The 23,991-nt window shown below is 36.3% G+C and overlaps 1 protein-coding gene across 2 annotated transcripts; it reads right to left on the bottom strand.

Moving 5' to 3' along the window:
• Positions 1–525: 525 nt before the first annotated feature.
• LOC106134264 (glyoxylate reductase/hydroxypyruvate reductase) lies at positions 526–7,564 on the bottom strand. Of its 2 annotated transcripts, XM_060948819.1 has the most exons (8): positions 7,522–7,564; positions 6,706–6,793; positions 6,197–6,333; positions 5,360–5,549; positions 3,986–4,149; positions 3,236–3,400; positions 2,418–2,543; positions 526–703 (listed from the first exon to the last, which is right to left on the bottom strand). In XM_060948819.1, the coding sequence occupies exons 2-8, from the start codon at positions 6,774–6,776 to the stop codon at positions 588–590; spliced, it is 969 nt and encodes a 322-aa protein (XP_060804802.1). In that variant the 5' UTR covers positions 6,777–6,793; positions 7,522–7,564; the 3' UTR covers positions 526–587. The 2 variants fall into 2 exon arrangements, with proteins under 2 accessions (XP_060804802.1, XP_013189715.2); XM_013334261.2 differs by lacking the exon at positions 7,522–7,564 and having other exon boundaries at positions 6,706–6,984.
• Positions 7,565–23,991: the final 16,427 nt, after the last annotated feature.

The raw sequence follows: 23,991 nt of genomic DNA, 5'->3' as shown, positions 1-23,991 counted from the left end.
TACCTATTGATTGACGGCACTGTACCTACTGAGATGCCATCAAATGAAATTTTGTTTCTCATTCATTCAGTCTCATAGATGGCGCTACTAAGAAACGCTCATACATAAGACACGACTAAATCGCGATAACAAAGTTTATGCATTAAATACCCTCGCAAAAAATATTAATAAGAACTTTATAACTAGTGACTTTCCCCGGCTTTGCACGGGTAGTATTTCTAGACCCTCAGAAAAACCTTTTTCCAACATTTCAAACAAAATTCGCCCACAACTTTCCGAGATTTAAAAACGGACAAAGAAAATAGGGGGACGGAATGAATAACTATAAACTTACCACAACCAGAATAAATTCAGTTTAATTCTTCTTTTATCTTTAAAATAAGTAGGTAATATATAAGAATTCTGTATTTATAAACTTTTACTTTTCTGGCAAATCCATATTGGGCCTGAGAAAGTTTCTTTCAACAGAGCTCCGAATAAATATTATAGTACTTACAACAGACAAAAATAAAGTAGGAAAATAAATAAATTTTTATTGTAAAATTTATTTTACATAACACTTTGGAATAAATCTTCGACTAAGTATTTCACACTTGGTACGGCATAGGCTTGTCTTCCAGTGCAAGAAGAATATTGTTAGCGGCCATTTTCGCCATCGCTTCTCTTGTCTCTACCACTGCGGTGCCTATGTGCGGCAATATTACTGGAACAAACGCCAACAAATGATGCGATAAGAGTTTTGGCACATCACAATTTTTTTTTAAATTCAACTTTGTGTTTTAAGTATAGGGACTGATGACATTAATAATCAATAAAAAATATCTAATTAACCCAAATATGTAATCTATACATATAATAAAATAGTAAAAATATTTTGTCTGTACATTTAGTATTTTTGGCTGAAATGGATAATATTATTCAATCAATATAAAGCATCATCATCAATCAATATCAATAGAAAGCAAAAATATTTTTTTTGAATTTCTTGTCTGTCTGTCTGTATGTATGATCACGATTATCTCCGAAAGTACTGAACCGATTTACTTCAAACTTTCACCAATTGCTTTGTTTTGACTCAAAATTTTGTTATTTAAAGTTTGTTTCATCAAAATCGGTTCACTAAAAAAAAGTTATCGACATTTGAATGAATTCAAGGCATTAGTTTGCCTGCAAATAAGTTACGAAACTTAAAATTTAATGTCATTTATCATTGAACGACAGCATAATACCTATAACATATAAATATAAGTGAAAGGCGACTAAGGGATAGGCTTACAAACTTGGGATTCTTTTTTAGGCGATGGGCGAGCAACCTATCACTATTTGAATCTCAATTCTATCATTAAGCCAAATAGCTGAACGTGGCCATTCAGTCTTTTCAAGCCTGTTGGCTCTGTCTACCCCACAAGGGATATAGACGTGACTATATGTAGTAGGCTATCTGTATGTAGTCTACTTTAATTTCGACACCATCGCAACGGCTTCGATGGTCCAGTGGTTAGCGCGTGAGACTGTGAAGTTGGCGGTCCAAGTTCGAGTCCCAACAAAAACAAGATAATTTTTAATTATAAATATTTTTTTGTGTTGTTTTAGTATTTTATTTTAAAAAATTGAAAAACGGTAAAAATATTTGTCTGTACATTCAATATTTTGACTGAAACGGATAGAGAATTTTGTTTTTACATTTTTTGTCTGTCTGTCTGTCTGTATCTGACTGTATGATTAAGATTCAACTCGAACTTTACGCGGACGAAGTCGCGGGCAACAGCTAGTATATATATATATAATAAATAGGCCGTGTGGTGCCGGCAGAGTAGAAAACACCATCCAACATCTTCGCGTGGGTATCATAAGAGGCGATTAAGGGATTAAGTGGGCGGTGGCCAGCAGCGCCTTCTACGCTGATATGACAAGACAGTCCAGAATCAATAGACACTGCGGTCACCCACTCGCCTGCCCAGCGTGACTATGAGTGAAATCCCCCCATTACTGGGGAGGCCTTAGTCCAGCAGTGTCTTTTATTGGCTGATAAGGTGACCCAGTCAAGACTAAATTTGGCCTATTTGTAGTATAGTGTAGTGTAGTGTAGTGTAGCGTAGCGCAGTGTAGCGTAGTGAAGTGTAGCGTAGCGCAGTGTAGCGTAGTGAAGTGTAGCGTAGCGCAGTGTAGCGTAGTGAAGTGTAGCGTAGCGTAGTATAGCGTAGCGCAGTGTAGCGTAGCGTAGTGTTGTAGTGACATACATGGTAAATTTATGGAGTGGCTCAATTCTAAAGTGCCCTAAACAACATGGCCCATAACATACTTATAACTGGTTCATTTGTGAAAAAATCCCGTTCAAGTAAGACGGCAGAACAAAGCAGTACTTTGTACCTACCTATTTTATTTAAAGAAAGAATAATGTAGGTATTATTACTTACGGCAATTGGGCAGGGAAACCAAGGGGTGATCGCTCGGCATAGGTTCTGGATGCGTGACATCGAGACCGGCGGCGAATATGCGATTCTCCTTCAACGCTTCATACAACGCACTGTGGTCGATTATCTCTGAAATTATGTGTTTTATGGTGACGCCGCAGACTGGGCGAAGTGGAAAGGTATATGTAGAAAAGTGGACACCAGGACTCGTACAATTTTCCCCGTTTTTTTTTTCAGATTTTCTTCTTTTTTTTTTTGCTTCTTATAGTTGCAGCGTGATGTTATACAGCCTAAACCCTTCCTCGATAAATGGTCTATTCAACGCAAAAAGAAGGCGATTTTAGGCGATGGGCTAGCAACCTGTCACTATTTGAATCTAAATTCTATCATAAGCCAAATAGACTTTTCGAGACTATTGGCTCTGTCTACCCCGCAAGGGATATAGACGTGACCATTTGTATGTATGTCTGTAGTTCCTCAGATTAGCGCGTTCAAACAAACAAACTCTTACATACATACATATAATCACGTCTATATCCCTTGCGGGGTAGACAGAGCCTACAGCCTTGTAAAGACTGATAGGCCACGTTCAGCTATTTGGCTTTAAGATAGGATTGAGATTCAAATAGTGACAGGTTGCTAGACCATCGCCTAAAAGAAGAATCCCAAGTTTATAAGCCTACCCCTTAGTAGGCTTTTACGACATCCATGGGAAATAGATGGAGTGGTCCTATTCTTTTTTGTATTGGTGCCGGGAACCACACGGCAAACAAACTCTTCAGCTTTATAATATTAGTACCTATACATACATAGATACAAACCTCCTCTCCCAATGTTGACAAGGACTGACGTCGGTTTCATCAGCTTCAATGTGTCAGCGTTGATCAAATTCCTGGTCTCCTTTGTATAGGGACAAGTTATAAGAACGTAGTCACTTTCTTTAAGAAGTTGCTGTAAGGATACTCTCTCTGCGCCCAAATCCTTAGCTGAAATACATATATAGGTACATATCGTCACGTCTGTTTCCCATGTGGGGTCGACAGGGCCAAAAGTATGTAAGTGAGTAACTGCTTTATTGTTCACTAAAGGAGTACATTACAAATATAAAACAGTATCTAGTAGAGTACAAAGACGGACTTATCCCTAAGTGGGATCTCTTTCGGCCAACCTAACAATGAGAGGATCGCATACAAAATTGAGGCAAGTGTGAAAATGACTTGAAAATACTGAAAGGTCTCAATTAGCTGTGTATGCTAAATGATGGAATTTAAATTCAATTGGTGTAAGTTTGCTAGCCCTTGAGAGAGAAGCGTAATTTTATGCATTTACACTACGTTTTCCTCGGGGAACAACGCTATTGCACACATAACATAGGATGATCAATATTTAGTTACAGAATTTAATTATCCAAAGTAAAAGGTCATATGATAACATAAGTGTCATATAAGTTTAACTAGTAGTAGGTATGGATAATATTAATATTTATTACCTTCAAGTTCGTCTTTTCAAGACTATTGGCTCTGTCTACCCCGCACGGGATACAGACGTGATTATATGTATGTATTAGGTACCTTCAGGTTTGTCGCTCCTCCCAGAATAAAGGAAGCGGGCCACGTCGAATCCTCTCAGTCTCCTGACCACAGCCTGGCCGATGCCACCCAGTCCAATCACTCCCACCGTGCTGCCTTCAATACCCTGACCTAGTCGCCATTGGACTCCAAAACGCCAATTGCCACTGAAGAGAGAGTGAGAGAAAAGAGAGAATCCAAAATTATTCACTTCACTCAGATTGTACCGGACAAAGGCGTTTAGTCTTAAAGATGAAATCCGTATGGTTCCCGGCACCAATACTAAAAAGAATAGGACCATCTCTTTCCCATGGATGTCGTAAAAGACGACTAAGGGATTGGCTTACAAACTTGGGATTCTTTTTTAGGGCGATGGGCTAGCAACCTGTCACTAGATATATGAATCTCAATTCTATCATTAAGCCAAATAGCTGAACGTGGCCATTCAGTCTTTTCAAGACTGTTGGCTCTGTCTACCCCGCAAGGGTATAGATGTGACCATATGTATGTATGAACCTCAATCTTTTAGGCGATGGGCTATTAATCTGTGACTATGTCAATCTCATTTAAGCTATCCATTATTAATTTCATGCGTCAAAGTAAAGAATAGGACCACTCCACCTCGTTCCCATGGATGTCGTAAAAGGCGACTTAGGGGTAGTTTTATAAACTTGGAATTCGCCTTTTAGGCGATGCATGGGCTAGCAACCTATCCTAACCTAACCTTTTAAAATCTCAATTCTATCATTAAGTCAGACAGCTGTCTACCCCGCAAGGAATATAGACCACTATATGTAGTAGGCTATCTGCTGAATGTGGCATTAAGTCTTTTCGAAGACTGTCGGCTTTGTCTACCCTGTTAAGGATAGAGACGGGATATGTATGAATTCAAAATTATCAGGAAACGAAAACAGCTAAATACCAATCGCAGCAATTTTTGTGGATCCAAGAAAGTTCACAAAAAAAAATTAATATAGGTATGTGTAGGAAGTATAGTTACAAAGTTATTTATTCCTACAGAAGATAGAAGGAGAAAAAAGGAAAGAAATAATCAGTTTAAAATTACTCCTACTATATTATTGAACATAAAATAAAAATATTTGAAAATAAAAAATATATCTCTGACATTATTCTCACAAACAAGACCATGAAAACCCTTGCTATGGGGTATACCAAGAAAGTTGCCTACAGAATGTTAACTACAATAATTGTTTTTAGTCATGGTCGCCATTGTAGTCAAAACTGACAATTACCACTGAAGTAGGTACTGTTCTTCTAATTTTCTAATGTTCTTACGAAGCGAACTGTAGTCATATTATTATTCAACAACTGTATCTTTGTACCTATATTTGACAAATAAATTGATTGATTGATTACGTTTCAAGCTCCTGTATGCCTTCCTTAAACCTCCTTCCTGCCCCAATCATGAGCCCCACAGCGATGTCAGCCACACTGGTGTACCCCGCTGCGGGCGTGCGACCAAGCTTGACTCCAAGACTCTTCAAGTCTTCCACGTCTATATGGTCCAGGCCTGATGACATGGTCGACACGACTTTTAAGGATGGGCCTGTAATGTTGATGATGATGATATATACATAATGATATATAAGGGATAGGCTTATAAACTTGGTATTCTTCTTTTAGGCGATGGGCTAGCAACCCGTCACTATTTGAATCTCAATTCTATCATTAAGCCAAACAGCTGAACGTGGCCTATCAGTCTTTTCAAGACTGTTGGCTCTGTCTACCCCGTAAGGGGTAAAGACGTGATCATATGTATGTATGTATGATATATACATATTCCATCGCCTTTGACGACATCCATGGGAAAATTATTAATATTTTAATGTATTTTTGTTTCTATTTGTGAACAAATTGTAAAAGTCAAAGGATATATACCTACTTGCCATTCTTTTATACGAAGAGCTAGAAACCTGTTACTACTTAGTACTTGAATCTCAATCCCATTTAGTTGAATGTGGACTTCAAGACTTTGTCTACCCCAAAATAATTGGAAATAAGTTAAGGACTTTGCTCACCTTGAAATAGTTCACCAGGGTGATTCAAAGCGACATTTTTACTCTTGTAGGTGACTTTATTACACACTTTCACGTTAGAGCTATTTTTTATTAAAAAAGAATTGAGGAATTTGACTTTTTGATTAGCAAAATATATAAACCTAGTAGGAAAGGAAAAAAAATATTAGGTATCTACCTGCTAAGAGGAGTATCTCCCTGGTAAGCCTGTGTTTGGTATTCCATATTAAAGCGTCAACGCCTTTTATATTGTTTTTAACTTCAGCTAAAAAGTTTGATTCGTAGTCCAGATTGGGCAAGATAATTGATTCTATTCTGTAATGTTAAAATGTTAGAAAATTATTTTGCTAATAAATACCTAGGTACTTACAAACTTTTAATTTTAAAACAGATTCCCGCCAAAAAGTTAATGTCATATACTTCAATCAATGTTACGTTAGTACATTGATTAAATTATTAGACGTACATTCAGTTTTCTTTCGGCAACATGTAGGCATGGGCCGACGCGAGGCCGAAGCCGATAACAAAAGAATTTACATATAATACAACAAAATTATTACTAATGTAAAGCACATTGTTATTATTAATTTCTGAAGATCTTGCTGTGCACATTTCTACATTTTTTGTTTATGTAGTGCCGCGTACCCCCTAAGCCCACAATACAGACTATAAAAAAATGTTACTTACTTGTTTTTCAGCACATTTAGGCCAGCCGTAGGGTACGTTTTGTTCACTATTAAAACTCTTCGTATTGACATTTTTATCTCAAATCACTAACAACAAGAAAGATATTTTCCATTAACTTCAAAATACGTATGTATAAATAAATATGACACCTGTCTACCTAAAAATACTAACAAATTTAAATAAAGTACTGTGCGTACTACTATGATAATACAGATATTATGTCATTATATAACTAAACTAACGCACGTGATCGTGAAGGAACAATAAAATTTTTGACAAGTTTATCGCAGACAATATTAAAACGTGTCGACACTAAAGAATTGAAGATGACAAAGTATCTATGGCAGTACATTTAAAGTATATTCTTTACGGGGTAGACAGAGCCGATAGTCGTAAAAGTTAGAGGTTTATTAATAAATGATCATGATATTATTTAAAATATCACGGGCAAGAAGCCCTTTCTTTTGTAATTGAAACGTTATCACATATACTCCTATAGTAGGTACCTACCTATATATAATTTATTGGCTACTGGGCCAGCATGGAAGGTTGTACTAAAGGAATCTGATTATTACTTTTACGAATAAATGTAACTATGCAATAAAACGTATTACTCTTATATTATAAATTATAAAATAAATAAAGTGGAAGAGCGTCAATTGTGTAGAGTTATGGATACACCAATATATGTAGGTATAAGGTCGACGTCAATTTGGTTGCATTGCAAGTGGCAATGGAATGCGACCTTGAAAATTATAGAATAAGAGATACCTATTTTAATTGTAATTAAATGTTGAGGTTAAGTTATCACTCACTTTATTCCTACTTTTGTTATCCAGAAAGGAAGACTTGTTATCCAGAAAGGAAGATTGGGAGAAGATATGACATTATGCCTTGTTATAATTTTAGTGCAGTGCCATCTAGCGGGCAGTTGCAAATATGAAATTATCTTTGCTACTGTCCGTTAGCTGGCGCTAGTTTCCTATTATATAATTTGAATGAAATATTGCAATTTTTCAAGACTAGATGGCGCTTCAACTGATTTTTGTACGAATAAAAACTTATGTCACAGAAAATTAAAATAGTAGCTACATAGGTACTACTACAATTTTTTTATCTTTAAGCATAGGTACCATAATTCGAGTAGTTGAATTACCTATAATACAAATACTTACTTTTTCTATTAGTATATCCTGGATTCCTGATTTGATCCTCATGATACGTTCGTTTTCTCTAGGCTTTTCCCATCCAATGTTTTCACACTCACCTTGTAGATTAGTCAACATGCTTTCATTCATGTCACTAATACATATATCTTCTTTCATCACAAAATTCCCTGATTCATAATATCAGCACATACTGTAATTTTATTCGCTAACCGGGAAAATTCGGTTCCCGGCACCAATAAAAAAGAATAGGACCACTTCATCTAATTTTCCATGGATGTCGTAGGAGGCGACTAAGACTTGGGATTCTCATTTAAGGCGATGGGCTAGCAACCTGTCACTATTTGAATCTCAGACTCAGACTGTTGGCTCTGTCTACCCCGCAAGGGATATAGACGTGACTATATGAATGAATGAATGAACACACTAGGAAGCAGCGTCGTCTCCCGTTAGTCAAAAACTTAAAGAAAAAACTAAGGTTTGCGGTTGTCCTATATGTACATATACAGGATTCGATCGTGTAGCCAAGTCGGATAACTCTGAATTGTGACAACTAATGCGCTGAGCTGCCAACGAGTGACGAATGGGTACGAACATATATACCTACAGGCTGTTTCAAATCTTTGCGTCTATCAAAGAAAAAGGTGTTATGGTTACAAGATCAAGACGAAAAATTCAAGTTTATCTACAATTTCTAACAATCCTAATTAAATAGATGAAAGAAAAGATTAACTTGGATTCTTCTTTAGAAGTATACATACTTAGAGAGCGAAGTTTGTAGTGGAATCGTTTCTATTCCAACTCTTCCAGGACAGAAGCGTAATAATGGTTGTATATTTTATCTTTTACAAGAAATAGCATAATGTGCCCCTACTGCTTCCGTTCCAGCGCAGTTTGTAAAAGTCTATCAAGTGAAACTCGGGATTCTTCTTTTAGACGATGGGCCAGCACTGTTACTATAAAAATCTTAATTCCATCATCAAGCCATACCTACACTTGAAGTTGGCCTTACAATCATTCTTAGTCTGTTGGCTCCGTCTACCCCGCAAGGGATATAGACGTGAGTATCTAGGCTTAGAACAACCTGTAGGTATATCTGTTACGAGACTAGGTGACGCATTGATAGAATACTCATTGGCGGCGCTCCACGGCGGCGCTAGACGTTTCATAAGACCTGTCTCCAAAGTTCATTAACTCTTAGAACATTATTAGATGTGGGTATGGCACGGAGATCCTAACGCCTAAGAATTTTTTTAATAAAAAAATAATAGTTTATTTCATTATTGTACCCGTAACAGTAACAAGGAAAATTAAAACTCCATAGTTTAACCATGGATGTCGTAAAAGGCGACTAAGGGCTAGGGTTAAACTACTACCTAGGCTAAATTTGGGATTATTCTTTTTGGGCAATGGACTGGCTACCTATCAATTCCATCATTAAGCCTAACAACTGAACGTGGCCTATCGGTATTTCAAGACTGCTGGCTCTGGCTACCCCGCAAACAGCTGAGTGTGTTCGTTCAGTCTTTCGGGACTGTTGGCTGTGTCTACCCCGCAAGGGATGTAGACGTGATTGTATGTATGTTATTTTGTAGGTGACTTATTCCCTGATAGTTTAGGGAGTTGTAGCGGGAGCGATGATTCGGCTCGACCGCCACCAAAGGGAAGATCTTCCGCCAGGCTAGGTGTTATGCCTGGGGAACCGCGGCTCCGACAATGTTGTGTCGAAGGTTGTATTAGGCGATTTAGGTTTTTCTCTGTTTTTGACAGATAGCGTCGCGTGATATTATTTTTTTATTGTTGTGACGTGTGGCGTTGACGTCGCCACACACTCCAGAGCTTGTGTGGTTTACTGCTTTTACTTGCGTGGATGGTAGTACGCTGTTACTGAGCCTTCTATACCTTAAGAGTAAACTTATGGGGTACATTTTACTAAGTGGTACAGTTTCGTGCCGTGTGGTTCCCGGCACCAATACAAAAAAGAATAGGACCACTCCATTCTTTTCCCGTGGATGTCGTACAAAGTGACTAGGGAATAGGCTTACAAACCTGAGATTCTTTTTTAGGCGATGGACTAGCACCCTGTCTCTATTCGAATCTCAATTCTATCTTAAAGCCAAATAGCTGAACGTGGCCTATTAGTCCGCTTAGGACTGTTGGCTCTGCCTGCCCCGCAAAGGACATAGACGTGATTATATGTATGTATGGTACAGTTTCGTCTAACCCGTAAGAAGTTTAGTTTTATTATTTGACTAAGTGCCACTGAATTGAAACCTAAAGAAAGCCAATCTCCTGTTTGATTTCTTTCCACCCAAAGGTTGACTGACGAGATTGCATTAGCGATAAGCATTTGTACCATCTCTGTCTGTTTTGTATGTTTTATTCTTATGGTGTAATACTGAGTTTTATCTAACTATCTACTCGTATCTAAAGAGCATACAGTTACAAATTTAAACTTTAAGCCCTAATTTTCCAATTACTTATGCTTCCAGCATACAAAACTAGTGTTTTCCACAAAACACTTAAACATCTGGCTCTTTATAAATAATTTGGTAATAGCGACTAGGCGACTACCATTCGCTTCCAAGAACTTGACTCCTATCGTATGCTTTCTGTTATCCGATTGGTTTTAGAAGTGTTTTTATATTGTTAGTTGAACGTGTAGTTAGGGTGTTATTGCATTTGGTTGGGTTGGCAGAGGGTTGGTGAGTATCGACCGTTGTTGGCGCCGCGATGTCGGAGTAGGAATGGAGCGTTGGATAACATTTATTTGCAAACAGTTTCCCATGTTTACAGATGTGCCACGCAATTTGTAATGCCCTGAAGCTCCCAGTTGATTTATGGATTTTTTGTTATACTGGTGAAAAAAAAAAACGAAGTGAAGTGCAGGTACTCTGAAAAAAATTACAATATTTGGAAAACTCAACCGATTTTTAATTAATACGAAAAATCACAGTCTGTTTCTATATGCATTATTACTTTTAAATAAAAAAACGTGCATTATTTATGTAATATTTAGTTTAATTCTTGAATAGATTTTGATAGAATATATTTTTAACTATTATGAAACTACTCTATCCGGCAAAAAATAACTATAGGTAGATACACAAATGGCGTGGAAGATATATGACACAGACTTTTTTTAATAGTGTGTACTATTTGGATCTCAATTCCATCATTAAGTCGAGCAGCTGAACGTGGCCATTCAGTCTTTTCGGGACTATTGGCTCTGTCTACCCCGTAAGGGATATAGACGTGACTTGTATGTATGTATGTGTACCTTACCTTACATTTAGTATTTAAGTTCTAATGATGGCTCCCATAATATCTCAATTGCCTTAGAATCAAATAAAGTGCGAAGTGTTTCCTAGCTTTTCCAAGCATTCAAATCTTGACTATCTAGGACCACATATAAATATATTCTTAAACATATAAACACAATGTAAATACTACATTCGTTAATTTGGCCGAGTAGAGCATCTGTTTTCCTGAAAGATATCTTAATTTCGCTGCCTGCATGATGGGAACCAAGGAGGAAATGAAATAATATTTTTTTTAGCTTGTACTTTAGAAATTTTACTTTATTTTAGTTTAGGTTGTTTTATAATTAATTTAATACAAGATGTCTTATTTTTTATTATTTCTATCTACTTTTACAGAAACCTTATCTCATGTGAATGCGGTAGAAAACTACAGTCGAATTAGAACCTCCTTTTTTAAGTTGGGTCAAAAGACAAAACAAACAATGTTTCCAACGTGCATACCACCTGATACATTACAGGTGTCTATAACGGGGCGTAAAAGGGGACTAGGGGTCGCGAAAAAGAGCACCTTTCATATTCCAAAAGGTCTTAATAATAATAAATATTCAAAAAAAAAAAATAACATATGCTTAATTATGTACTTACTGACTGTGTGGATCTCGGAAATTTAGAAAACAACTCCAACTTACGTCGTAAGTCGTAACTAAGGGATACGCACATCCTGTTCAACAACTATACTCCAAGTCAGGTTTGGTTTCCTTGTAACAGTTAGGTATGGAGGTCAAAATGGAGTAATTCTGGGACATAATAACCTGGGTCTTGGATCCTGGACGATGGAGCTCACTGAGCTGTTCCTTTCTTCCAAATTAGATGATACTAGCCACCTGTCCCAGCTTCGCACGGGTAGCATTTATACATAGCCTTTTTCCCGGAGGGGTAGACAGAGATTGCATCTTTTAACTTACCAAGATATCTGGATTCATCAACATTCATTACTCTATTCATGAAAGCTCGGTGGTTTCGGGAACTCTTGTCCTGACCTTTTGCCAAGAAGTCCTCGTAGTGTAGTTTAAAAGATCTAAGGATACATACAGGATATTGCTTTATACGATGTAGTGATAGTTATTAATTAAATTATTATTTATAAGTAATTTAATTATTATAAAGTTTTTATAAGGTATTTAATTAGGATTTTTTCCTCCAAGGCGTGGAAATTAAGAAGGTGTGGTTAACACCATCTTCTTTATTCTTTTGTATTCGGCTCCGTTTTAATTTTAATACGAGTGTGTGTGTTTTTTTTGCTTTATTTGTAATCTTATTGTTACCTAAGCCTTGTTTTGTACATAACGTGTACGTTACTAACGTTAACATTTTCAGCGTTTCTTGTTGGTATAAATACGATCTAAACCTTTATTTTTGTATTAATGTAGTGTGTTTTGACAATTATTATCCGTTTTAAGTGCCTATTAAAAAAAGAAATAAGTCTTAATAGTCTTATTTCTTAGAATCGTGATACCCACGAATTAGGGAGCCTACAGATCAATAGTTATAATATCAAATTGTATAATTTTGAATCAACGAATTAATTATCCAGCACACCAATAATGTCAAACACCGCTGTTTGCGTCACCATAAAAAAAACAAAGGGCAGCCGCGTTAGAAGTAATAGTTACAACGAGCGCACCACCTGATACAATTTTACAGGTGTCTATAACGGAGCCCTATTCGGGTAGGGCTGCCATGTCGCCACAATTTTGCCGGACAGTTCTGAAAGTTTGTCCAAACATTTTGATAAATATCTTAGTTTAAACGTCTGGAATTGTTGAGAAATTTTATGTCTTAGTTTTGAATAAAGTCGAATGTGAAATAAGTCTTGGTACTTTATTAATCCCTCTCTCCACCCTCATCCCACCTCCTCTTGTGAGGGCCGTGTGAATACTAGACCCAGCCCATGATCCTAAATTGGCTGAAGTTTTAGCACAAAACGCGCACCCCGGATTCCTATCCATAGAGTATCCCGGACTTACTCCAGGAGAAGAAAAACCTCTGCCTCTGCCTACGGCCTCTGTGGCGCAGCGGTAGTACGCTTGTCTGTGACACCGGAGGTCCCGGGTTCGAATTCCGGCCAGGGCATGATGAGAAAAGAACTTTCTCTGATTGGCCTGGGTCTTGGATGTTTATCTATATGTATAAGTATTTATTATAAAATATAGTATTGTTAAGTTAATATCTCGTAACACAAGTCTCGAACTCACTTCGAGGCTTACTCAATCTGTGTAATTTGTCCCGTATATACATAGGTACATACATACATATGGTCACGTCTATATCCCTTGCGGGGTAGACAGAGCCAACAGTCTTGTAAAGACTGAATGGCCACGTTGAGCTATTTGGCTTAATGATAGAATTGAGATTCAAACAGGTTGCTAGCCCATCGCCTAGAAAAGAATCCCAAGTTTGTAAGCTTATATCTTAGTCGCCTTTTACGACATCCATGGGAAAGAGATGGAGTGGTCCTATTCTTTTTTGTATTGGTGCCGGGAACCACACGGCACTCCGTCTCGTATATATTTATTATTATTATTTATTGTATCAGTAGCCTGGTGACCCTACACGGGACACGTCGAAACACGTGCGAGGCCAGTGGCACGCGCCACCTTGCGACAGGTGACGGGCTATTGTCCAGGCTTAGTATGCAACCTAGATCTAGTATTTCCGTTTTGCAAATCTATGCTTGTGTATCAAACAGTGCAATAAGTTAGGAATATGCCGTGGCTCAGTTTCGCGGAATGTTGTAAATGACTTAAAATTAAAACCTTGGTGATGATTATTAAGACAGGAGGATATTAAATACTGTCATAATAAGTAATATAGTCTAGATTTTTATGTCTGCAGCAATAAACTTTGTTTTTAAATTTCTGATGGGGAGCAATATAGCGAGGCATTGCCTTTTGAACCTTTAAAAAGGCAAATGTCATCTAATTCAGATATAGGTACTTTCATAGCACTGGGTCTTCCTCTTCCCGGAGGACGAAAAATGGGGTCCTAGGTTCGTCTCCCAACTATATTTCGTATATATTTTTTACTAAATATACATACCTACAATGCAATGGCAATAATGATTATGATTTTATGGATATATTCAGACAATCTATAGGCTTCTACAAACTTTTACAGTAATTAAGGAATCTTGGCAACAACAGTCTTTTAATAAGGGCGGTTTTTAAGAATCAGTCACACAGTTTACATTTCTAAGGCTTTGAAGCATCACACTCTGAAGAGTCGTGTAAACCCCACGAACATTAAATTTACCCAAAAAATAAATCGTTCATAAACATCTGCTTTCCGACCCAAATTAAGATAAGTTATTATGAAGGCATTTGACAGGTAATCGTTTCGTCACCAGAAAAACATAATGACACTCCGCTAAATAAAGTGATAGACAAATAGTCGCAGGGTCATGGGTCACAGACTCTCAGATATTCCAGACGAAGTTATTTCTTCAAAGATTTGGCATAACATCACTTATTTTCTAAACCATAAGATGCACACAAAGATTACAAAACTTTTTACTACCTAACTTCCATAATAGCAAGAAATATTTAGACAAAATTTACAGTTAACAGCTTAGCGTATTCTTTTTCAAAACTAAAACGGCATTCTTAATTTGAAATTTGAATACATCGATCATAAAGTGTAGAGTGGCGTGCAGGAATTCCATCATTTTTAAATGTTGAGGCCAAGGAACACACATGTTCAGCCTGCTGTAAGTCGTTAGTTATTTTTTTTTAGTCAGCTCCTTGCACACAAATTTGTGTCAACAATCGTCACAGATGTGCCACTAAATTATTATAAGCAGACATGTGAACAGAAGATAAATGTTCTGTTTGTAACATGGCGGAAGAATGTTATCACCTTGAATAACAGTTGGTTAGTCATATTTGGGGATTCATCATGCAGACATCTTAAACTAATAAATTTTAATGTGTTTCAGTTATTAGCTGTGTGCATTGTTACCACAAATACCACATACCAATTAAATTTATGGTCCTGTCCCTGTTTATCTAATCATAAAGAATGCTGTTAGTTACTGGAAATCATCATACTGCCAAGTTTATGACAAATTTACCTTCTACTACTGGAACATATAGATATGTTGAGATATAATGATATGATGAACATTTTTGATCGTAACTCTTCAAACAAAACGTTGCAGACGTGAACTAATTCGCGAAGTTTATCGCCAATCTGCCAGTCTGCTGATGGTTCTAGCAATAAAACTCACGTGCTGTGCGGTCGTCAGGTGCGCGCAAAACATAAGATGCGCGGGAGCTGAAGATCTCGAGTCAATTGGTTCCACCAAGAAGAGCTTGTGAAGTAGGAGTTTAGGATTTCCAAAAAAATACGATGCTTCTAACGTCTAATAAAAATGAACAGATAATCGTGTTGTATCGTCGCTTTGCAATAACCCTTTAATTTTATCATTTCCTATTTAGTTTAGATGTATTATCCTGCTGATTCCCTCTTGCCCCTAGTTCCGCGGACTCATGCGGCTAGTGGCGAGTATGACTGAAGTCGCGACGAGCCTATTTAACAGATTTGTCACAGATTAGCACGCGTAGTTCTCGTTCACTGCTGATGTCGAATGTGGACGCCTGTGGACTAAGGGTCCATTAAGTAGGCTCACTCAATGGAACTGCAATACTACTTTACTTCTGGAAAGATACCATATAGGTTATCCTTGTTAATTCTCCGTAATTACTGTGTGCAATATTTCAAGAAGATTGGTCTTGCGTGACGGGGTAATAATCACCTTTCTGAGCCGTGGAACACCAAAGTGTACACCTAGGCTTTCTACGGTAAAATTTTTGAACCCCTAATGTTGGGATTGGATTAAGATTCATATGTTTAGAGTCGTTATCATTGTCCTTATATTACTTACGCTTGTATCTTGTCTCGTGGACTCACAGCGGCTAGTGGCGAGTCTGACTGAAGTTGCGACGAGCCAATTTCACAGATTCGTCACCGATTAGCACGCGTCGTTCACTGCTGACGTCGTGAATTGGCCGCTGTGACCAGTGGCCCGTCCACCACTCTGCTGGGTAAGACAGAGTTGGGCAATGATACCTACAGTGAGGTTAGAATTTTTGGATAGAATTAAAAAAGAATTTTCAGTTGTCTCCCGTTGTGTGTTCTCAGTTGCATCTTCGAACATTTTTTGGATTTTTAGCTCCAATGTTTTCAGTTTTTTTTTAAAGTGGCGTGTTGTTACACCCTTAGCTCTTGCGGTACCGAGTGTAGGGGGTTTTCTGTGCCTTGTCATATTTAATAACACATCTTTATCCATAACGGGCTTGACAGGGTCAATAGTCTAGAGATAAGTTGACATATAGATTTGAGACTCGGTAATTAAAAGTCCCAGTAGCGATCTCAAAGTTGGTCTTTAAGGCAATGGGTTAGCAACGTGCCCCTATCTCTGAGAGTCCATTCCATCCAACTACACCTTCGTGTCTTGTCAGTTTTGGCTCCAACTATCATCTTTTAAGCAATGAAGAAGTATTGTGTGACACGAGTTAGTAATTTTAAACATTACCTGAAAAGTTTAAAATATTTTTCCATTACAAAGCTGTACATCTTAACATGGTCTTTCAGTTTTTTAAGACTTTTGGCTCTATCTATTTCGCAAGGTACTCTCTTCTAAATCATATAATGATTATATGTATATTATTTCGAATGTTTTAAATGCGCCAATGCTCACTGAGACGTCTCCAGAAATGCGTACGGCGCCAGCGCGGCGCCGCGTTCCTTTAGTGAGAATGCACTCGCTGCCGTATGTGTTGGCTGCAGACATACACAAGACCTAACATATACCTATATTTACCTAAATTTGAATGGAGAAGCTGCATGTTAAATCCTATAAAGCGTAAGTTTGTAAAAATAGATGGATGTACTTTGTAACTCATTCACGCAAAATTAACTGGACGGATTTTGTTGAAATTTGGTACTTATGTAGAATCTATACTAATATTATAAAGCTGTAGAGTTTGTTTGTTTGAACGCGCTAATCTCAGGAACTACTTGTTGGAATTGAAAAATTATGTCACCTTTATCCCTTACGGAGAGGACAGAGGCAACATTCTGGAAAGTAACTTACCTTCACTCTATTTTTATTAATGACGGAATTGAGATTTCAATAGTGACAGGTTGTTAGGACCATTGCCTAAGGCCCGGTTTCCACCAAAACGGGGGAGATCCATTTCCACTGAAGCTAAGTATTCTAATTGGTTATTCGAAACAGATCTAGTCTTAGCTCCTCACCGAAAACAGGGCTTAGATAGTCTTTCCATTGTTTAACATTTCTAATCAGTGCTGGAAAAACTACTATTAAGTTAATAGTTAGATGTACCTACAATTCTAAATCTTTTTTTATAAAAGAAGTTTTATTTTGTATTCATCAAGTTATTCAGTTGTTGTAGTTTAAAGTAAATACATGTTATGTATGTTTCATTCATACAATTAAAATGAAAAACTTAATGGAGATCGGTCGGTCCGGTAGTTTAACTGCGATGTAACAAAAAAAAACAAACTTACTTTCGCATTTTTAATATCCGTTTTTATTGATATGGGAGAGTCTTGCCTGAAAATAATATTTTAATATTAATTAAAATAAATATATTAATAGGTATATACATAATATATATATATATATATATATATTAGGTTTTATGTAAGTACATACGTACTTACATAAAACCTTTTACGATAAAGATTGGCAAAAGACCGTCATTTAATTCAGATAAAATAATATTATAAACTCTTCCACCTTTGCGCCATTTCAAGACATCGCATTAAAATTTATTTACCCTAAAACGCGTTGAAATACTTCAGTTACAAACTTATTCATACTTCTTTTTAATCTATTCTTTTGTCGCATTGGATAAAAAGTCTCAGCTGCCAGTGTCAGCTTCCGTGGAGCTGACCACACCGGGTCTCAGGAACAATTTATGAAAAAAATCGGCTAAGTTCGAGCTATATTGGGTGATGGTTCAGTACCTTCAGTTTTTATATTTAGATTTGGAATTTTCAATTTTTTTTTAAATTCGACGTTTGCTGGTTTGAATTTGTGTTTTGTTTGTAAAACCTTTATTTTATGAAAGAGAACAGAGATGTATTAACACACAAACTGAAGATAGAAATATAAAAAAGTGAATAATATTCTAATCCTTTTCATTTAACTTACCAATAATTGAAAGGAGATTGTGAAAAGTTATGAGTATGAGTAACAGTTGTAGTGGGAAAAGTTTGATATTTTCCGGGACAAGCTTTAGAACACTGACATTTACACTTGCTCAATAAGTAAACCAAAGAAAGTGACGATGAACAGGGCATTATACGTAGGTTAGGTAGGTAAAATTATTTAGCAATTTTAACATCGATAATCATCGGTTGAAACCCGTGGATAATCGTGTTACGTTCTGGATGAAAATTGGCTTAAGAATGAGTAGAAAGAACACGATTCTTCAAAGAAAATGGGTTCCATGTTTGCATTTTATTATACGGAACCCCAATAAGTCGGCATACACGTGAAAAGGTGCGCACACACCGGGCCTCTAGTTTATTTCGGATGCGTATCCGAGCTATTTGTCACTCATTCGTTCGCACTTTATTGTATAAGAAGTTTAAATAAAGAATTGCGAATAAATTGGTCATTTTTACTCCATTTCGGTTGGACGCAAAAAGTTTGTTTATTGTTATGTTTATCTTGAAGAATAATGGATTATTACACTAGCCTTTTATATCTAAATATGTTCATAATTATGCTAGTTGGGTGCTGGTGGGGTCGTTATGCTAAAGAGCTAGACGCATATGGTGGTCTACCATTTTATAGACAGGTAAAAATGTTACCGAAACATCAAAATAATCAAAAATCAAATTAATATAATTATGTACTATGAATATTAAAAGATAAAATAAAAACTATCCAATTAAATTTTATTTTTACTCATCTATAAAACATCGGAGACTATTTTCATACATACATACATACATATAATCACGTCTTTATCCCTTGCGGGGTAGCAAAGCCAACAGTCTTGAAAATACTTATAAAGGCCAGGTTCAGCTGTGTAGCTTAAAGATGGAATTGAGATTTAAGACGATATTTGGTAAATAAAATTCATATAATAAGATATATATATATAACAGCTGTAAATACCTAAGAATTCACTATAGCCCTTTCGGCTTTCATGAAAGGCACGTGATAGGTGATCATGCGACATCGGCGCCGGCGCAATAATAGAAATGTTTAGCATTTTCTTCCATACATTCATAGGTCTGCGAGTAAAGAAAAAATAGAGAACGTATCAGCTGCTTTTCGATAGTAAATTTACTGAAAATACAAGCCGGCTTATTTATAGATTCCTGGTTCGAGGCATACAGTAAGGTTCTTTTCAATTTTTAATAGATATTGTTTACGTAAAATATTGTTTTGCATAATACACGATTTAAAAAATATCCTGTTTTATTATTTAAGACAATGTGCTAACAATTTACATATAACTAGCTCTCAATCTTGGTTCATCAATCAGTTAAACTGAATTGAGTTTTTGTCTTTTAATTATTGGCTCTGTCTACCCCGTCAGTGATAAATACAGGATCAGTTTATATGTTGAGATGGTCATTTTATTCTATCCTTTACTGTACTACTAAATAGTTCTACACATGCCTCAAGGAACATTCGGGATACTTTTACATTTGGAATGCTTATGTTCTATGTGGTCTTTATGTGACTTGACTGAGATGAGATGATGACTGACATGTGCGAAAAAAAAAAACAATTTTTATTCTAATTAATTATAAGTCAAATGAGAATTACTTAAAGACACAATTAAAAAAAAATCTGAACCAATCACACAAACGAATCTTTATTGTAGTTTTTATTCATCAAACATAATCGCCAATGCTTCCTTACCAGCTGTCTTTTCGCCTGACCAATCTCCAGAGCACCTGCACTGATTTTTTAAGGGGTGTGATCCTCATTTTTTAATTATTTCAGAACGTTGGCACTGACACCTGGCTATTCTGCCACCTTTGCCGATCGATTTGACCAGCCGGCCTAACCGTGTCCTTTGCTATAATTACAACAAAAAAGTGAATGACGAATGAATGAAATATTTTTACGGAGACAATTTGCAAGTTAAGTCCTTTGATGAAGTACCCAGTCGATAATGAAGAGTTGTTCAGTTACACGCTTAATTTATGGTAGGATGCTTTTGGAGACATTAAAAACAAAAGATATATAAGAATTTAAATGTGACTGTTTTGCTCCGTAAAAGTGAATTCGGTTTTCATTATAAGACCAATGTGAATTAAACATAGACAAAACTGATAATAAGTAAATCATTATTATTAAAATAAGTAATAATCATTAATTATTTTAATAAGTGATTTGATGATTTATACCAATTTGTTGCATAAACGTATTTTACACCAAAGACGCTACATGCCAGAAATTCTTGTTTTCTATAAGATTATTGTTTTTTTTTCTTTAACGGGCTATTCAAATCAAGAATGACCATTAATCAATCGATAGACCAGAGAATGGTCATTCAAATCAGTCGCACATTCGTTATTATAATTGCAAATTGTCCAATGACCTTAATTATCTACAAGGTGCTTCCCAAAAGACTGGGTTTAAACGCCTATAAAAGCATTCTTCATTGCAAATTGGTTTTAATTTCCTTTACAAAAGAGTTGATGTTTAATTAGGGTAATTGCGAATTTGAAATTGGAATGCTTGATTAGGGTGCGTCTTCACCTGATGCGTACCACCTGTAACGGTGCGATCACACCTTGGCCTCGATACATTAGGTTAGGGCTAGGTAATTTCTCACCTATTACAATAATAACGGTGGACAATAGGTCAGCTTTTTGCTCTATTTAGTTAAAGTAACGTTTCTTTGAAATGTATGTGGGCGTTTTCTTAGCTTATGTTTTTAGGTTGTTATTTGTTAGATATATATTTTGTATTATTGAGTGTTAGGGACAGTTGGGGTTGAACTATATCTGATTTTGGGTTCAATGAAATTTATATCAACTCGACTATACACTTATTAGATAACAATGTATTTGCAGATGTTATGTTATTTATTATTCATCAATGTTTATACCTAATACTTTGTAATCTTAATACCTTTGTGCGACGCCACGTCTGCGGAGTTTTCTTTATCGACGTTTAATGTCTAGGCCAACTATTAACTACCTCTTATTCATAAATATGTCTGTATGTCTGTAGTACTGGATACGTATGTTGTGGTCAGAAATCTGTGAATGTCAAAGTACGGTTTTCAGTGAAGGCTAATTTTCTATATAGGCATTTCAGTTCGCTATCATTACATAACATCCTTCAAATCCTTTGTCTCCTAATGCCCTTATAGTTCAGGTGTCAAGTTTGCGGTAACTATCGGTCCCCTATCAATTCGGCAGTTGGCACGCGCACATGCCGCTTGCGCCGGCGCACCTTGCGGCAGCTGCCACCTGACACACTTCTAGTCTAGACTGCTAGATATGGGCCAGGCTAGTGGGTGAAAGGCGATGCGTAAGCGTGTTCTAATTTTAATTTAAAAAAAAATCAAAGCTGCAGGTGGCCTTCCTCATGAAAGATATACTAAAGTCACTCCTTTTTCCCGTAGGGGCAGGTAGAGACTACATCTTCCCACTTGCCACGATCTCTGTACAATTCTTTCGCTTCATTCATTTTCTTCTTCCTCCTGGCTTTAGTCCCGGTTGCATCCTCACCACTCTGGACAGGAGCCCGGGTTACGCCTTTGACCATGGATTCTGGATTGGGTGAGTCAGGTTTTTCACGAAGCGATCCCTGTCTGATCTCCGCAACCTTTAGCAGGGAAATCTGACCCGTATTGGATCGTCCATGGTTACACATTCAGTTTCTTGAATGTGCAGGTCCCTCAGGATGTTTTCCCTCACCGCACCTCACATCGCCGCTTGATCCACATTCACAAGTCTCTTTAAGCAAGCTCGATAGTTTTGGGTAAGTTTAGATTTTTTCACTTTTGATATTTTAAATTATAAAGATGATTTAAATACAATAACTGTCTCAGCCGTGCATCCTTCCGTGCAAATCATTATGGCTTAATTGTATAGCCATTGACAAATTATGTTACCAAAGAGTTGTCTTGTTTATAATTGAAAATACCCTGGCCCCTGTGGCTATAGTGAGAATACACATAAAGAGAAAAAAACAGAAATGTTCTAAGATTTTTATTTTTCTTCAACACACATAAACATTTCTCAAGGGAAGGCGTAACAGGCAGTCTTATATAAAAAGTTAGCCCTAAATCAGGCAAATTACGCCTTTGTGCTGTCTGTAATGCTTATTTACTTCGTTTGTCCATCACATTTTTATAACTCTGTAATGAGAGTAGTAAAACTAAATTTATTTCTTTTATTAAATAAATTGGCGCAGGTGTGAGCGATCTTTATGATTATACCGTAAGCGGTGGTCTCAAATATATTTCAGATAGCGAAAGCCGCAAAATGGCTTTAATTTGAAATTGGAATGAGGGCTTTATTTCTTTTTTTTTTAGTAATAAATAGGTTCACTTTATAGGATGTATGTATACGTCTCTAACTAAATACACAGGATGATAAAAAGTGATTGATACTGACAGATGTTTTAGAATAATTTCTTGATAAAAATATAAAATAATTGTATGACATGAGACCATGAATACTGCAAAAGTTTCATGCTCTATTACATAGGCAAACTGCATAATGGGTAAAACTTACTTAATTACTAGCTTGATTTTTTGATACTTATGTTTTAGTTTTTGAGTCAAAATTTAATGGTAGGTACTCATTAGTTACAGGGTATCAAAAAGTAAAAATTACCATAGGAAAGAAAGTCAGTATAAAGAAAAACTCTGATTCGTCCGTCACGGGGTAGACAAAGCCAGTAATCTCGAAAAGACTCGGAGATGCCTAAAATTATTAATACTTTTTATAGTATTTTACAATGTGCGCGGTAAGAAAATAAGTTGACACACAATAAAATATTGAAATTACTTTAATTTTTTAAACCAATAATCCATGATAATCCTAATTTTGTTTGTAACTGCCAACGACAGAGCATTCCAATAACCAATATCAGCCAACACGATATTACGACAAATTAGCCCAACAGGCGAAATTACAGAAAAACTGCCCTGTCAAAATATCAATGAACACAGCTGATACCTATAAAAATAGACAAAATGGTCAAATTACCTGTGTCAAATATCCATTGCAGCATTACTTCAGTCGTATTCAAGAAAATTCTTTATAAATGCGTCAATGAACTTAGCGTATACCGTTCTGTTCGACGTATGTTAGGGGTGGAATATCAAGAGGGTGTATGCGAACACCTGATCATGCGAACAGGTGATGATATAGTTTAAATTTAAACGAGATTATTGAGCATTAAGATATGTCCGAAGACAGCTAAATTAAACGAACCTTTAAAGAGGAATTCAAATAATTAATTCGTCGAAGTGTGGGTATAATTAAATTGCTTAATGAAATTAATTTATATTAAATGTGCTTACTTATGTATGTTCTTCCTACTTGAATATTTCAAAATATGAATCAGACGAAGCGTAAAATATTACTTAATTGTGTTATGGTTTGCGGATACTATTATAGACTCAGAAATTTTTAGGATATTTTAGTAAAATATTTATAGGACGACAACCATGGGAAAGAGATGGAGTGGTCCTTACTTTTTATATTGGTATCGGCACCAATAAATAAAGTTATATTATAATTTATTGAGAAATAAAAAAATATATATATTAGGTTCT

The sequence above is a fragment of the Amyelois transitella genome, chromosome 17 (assembly GCF_032362555.1).
Source record: "Amyelois transitella isolate CPQ chromosome 17, ilAmyTran1.1, whole genome shotgun sequence".
NCBI lineage: Eukaryota > Metazoa > Arthropoda > Insecta > Lepidoptera > Pyralidae > Amyelois > Amyelois transitella.
Note: the sequence above shows the minus strand (reverse complement) of the source record. Positions and strands in the feature narration are given on the sequence as shown.

Coding starts and splice junctions, on each gene's coding strand:
- LOC106134264 (XM_060948819.1), bottom strand. CDS start 6,776: ATGTCAATACGAAGAGTTTTAATAGTGAACAAAACGTACCCTACGGCT. Junction 5,550..6,196: donor GGAGATACTCCTCTTAGCAG/GTAGATACCTAA, acceptor TCAACATTACAG/GCCCATCCTTAAAAGTCGTG. Junction 704..2,417: donor GGTTTCCCTGCCCAATTGCC/GTAAGTAATAAT, acceptor CGTTTGTTCCAG/TAATATTGCCGCACATAGGC.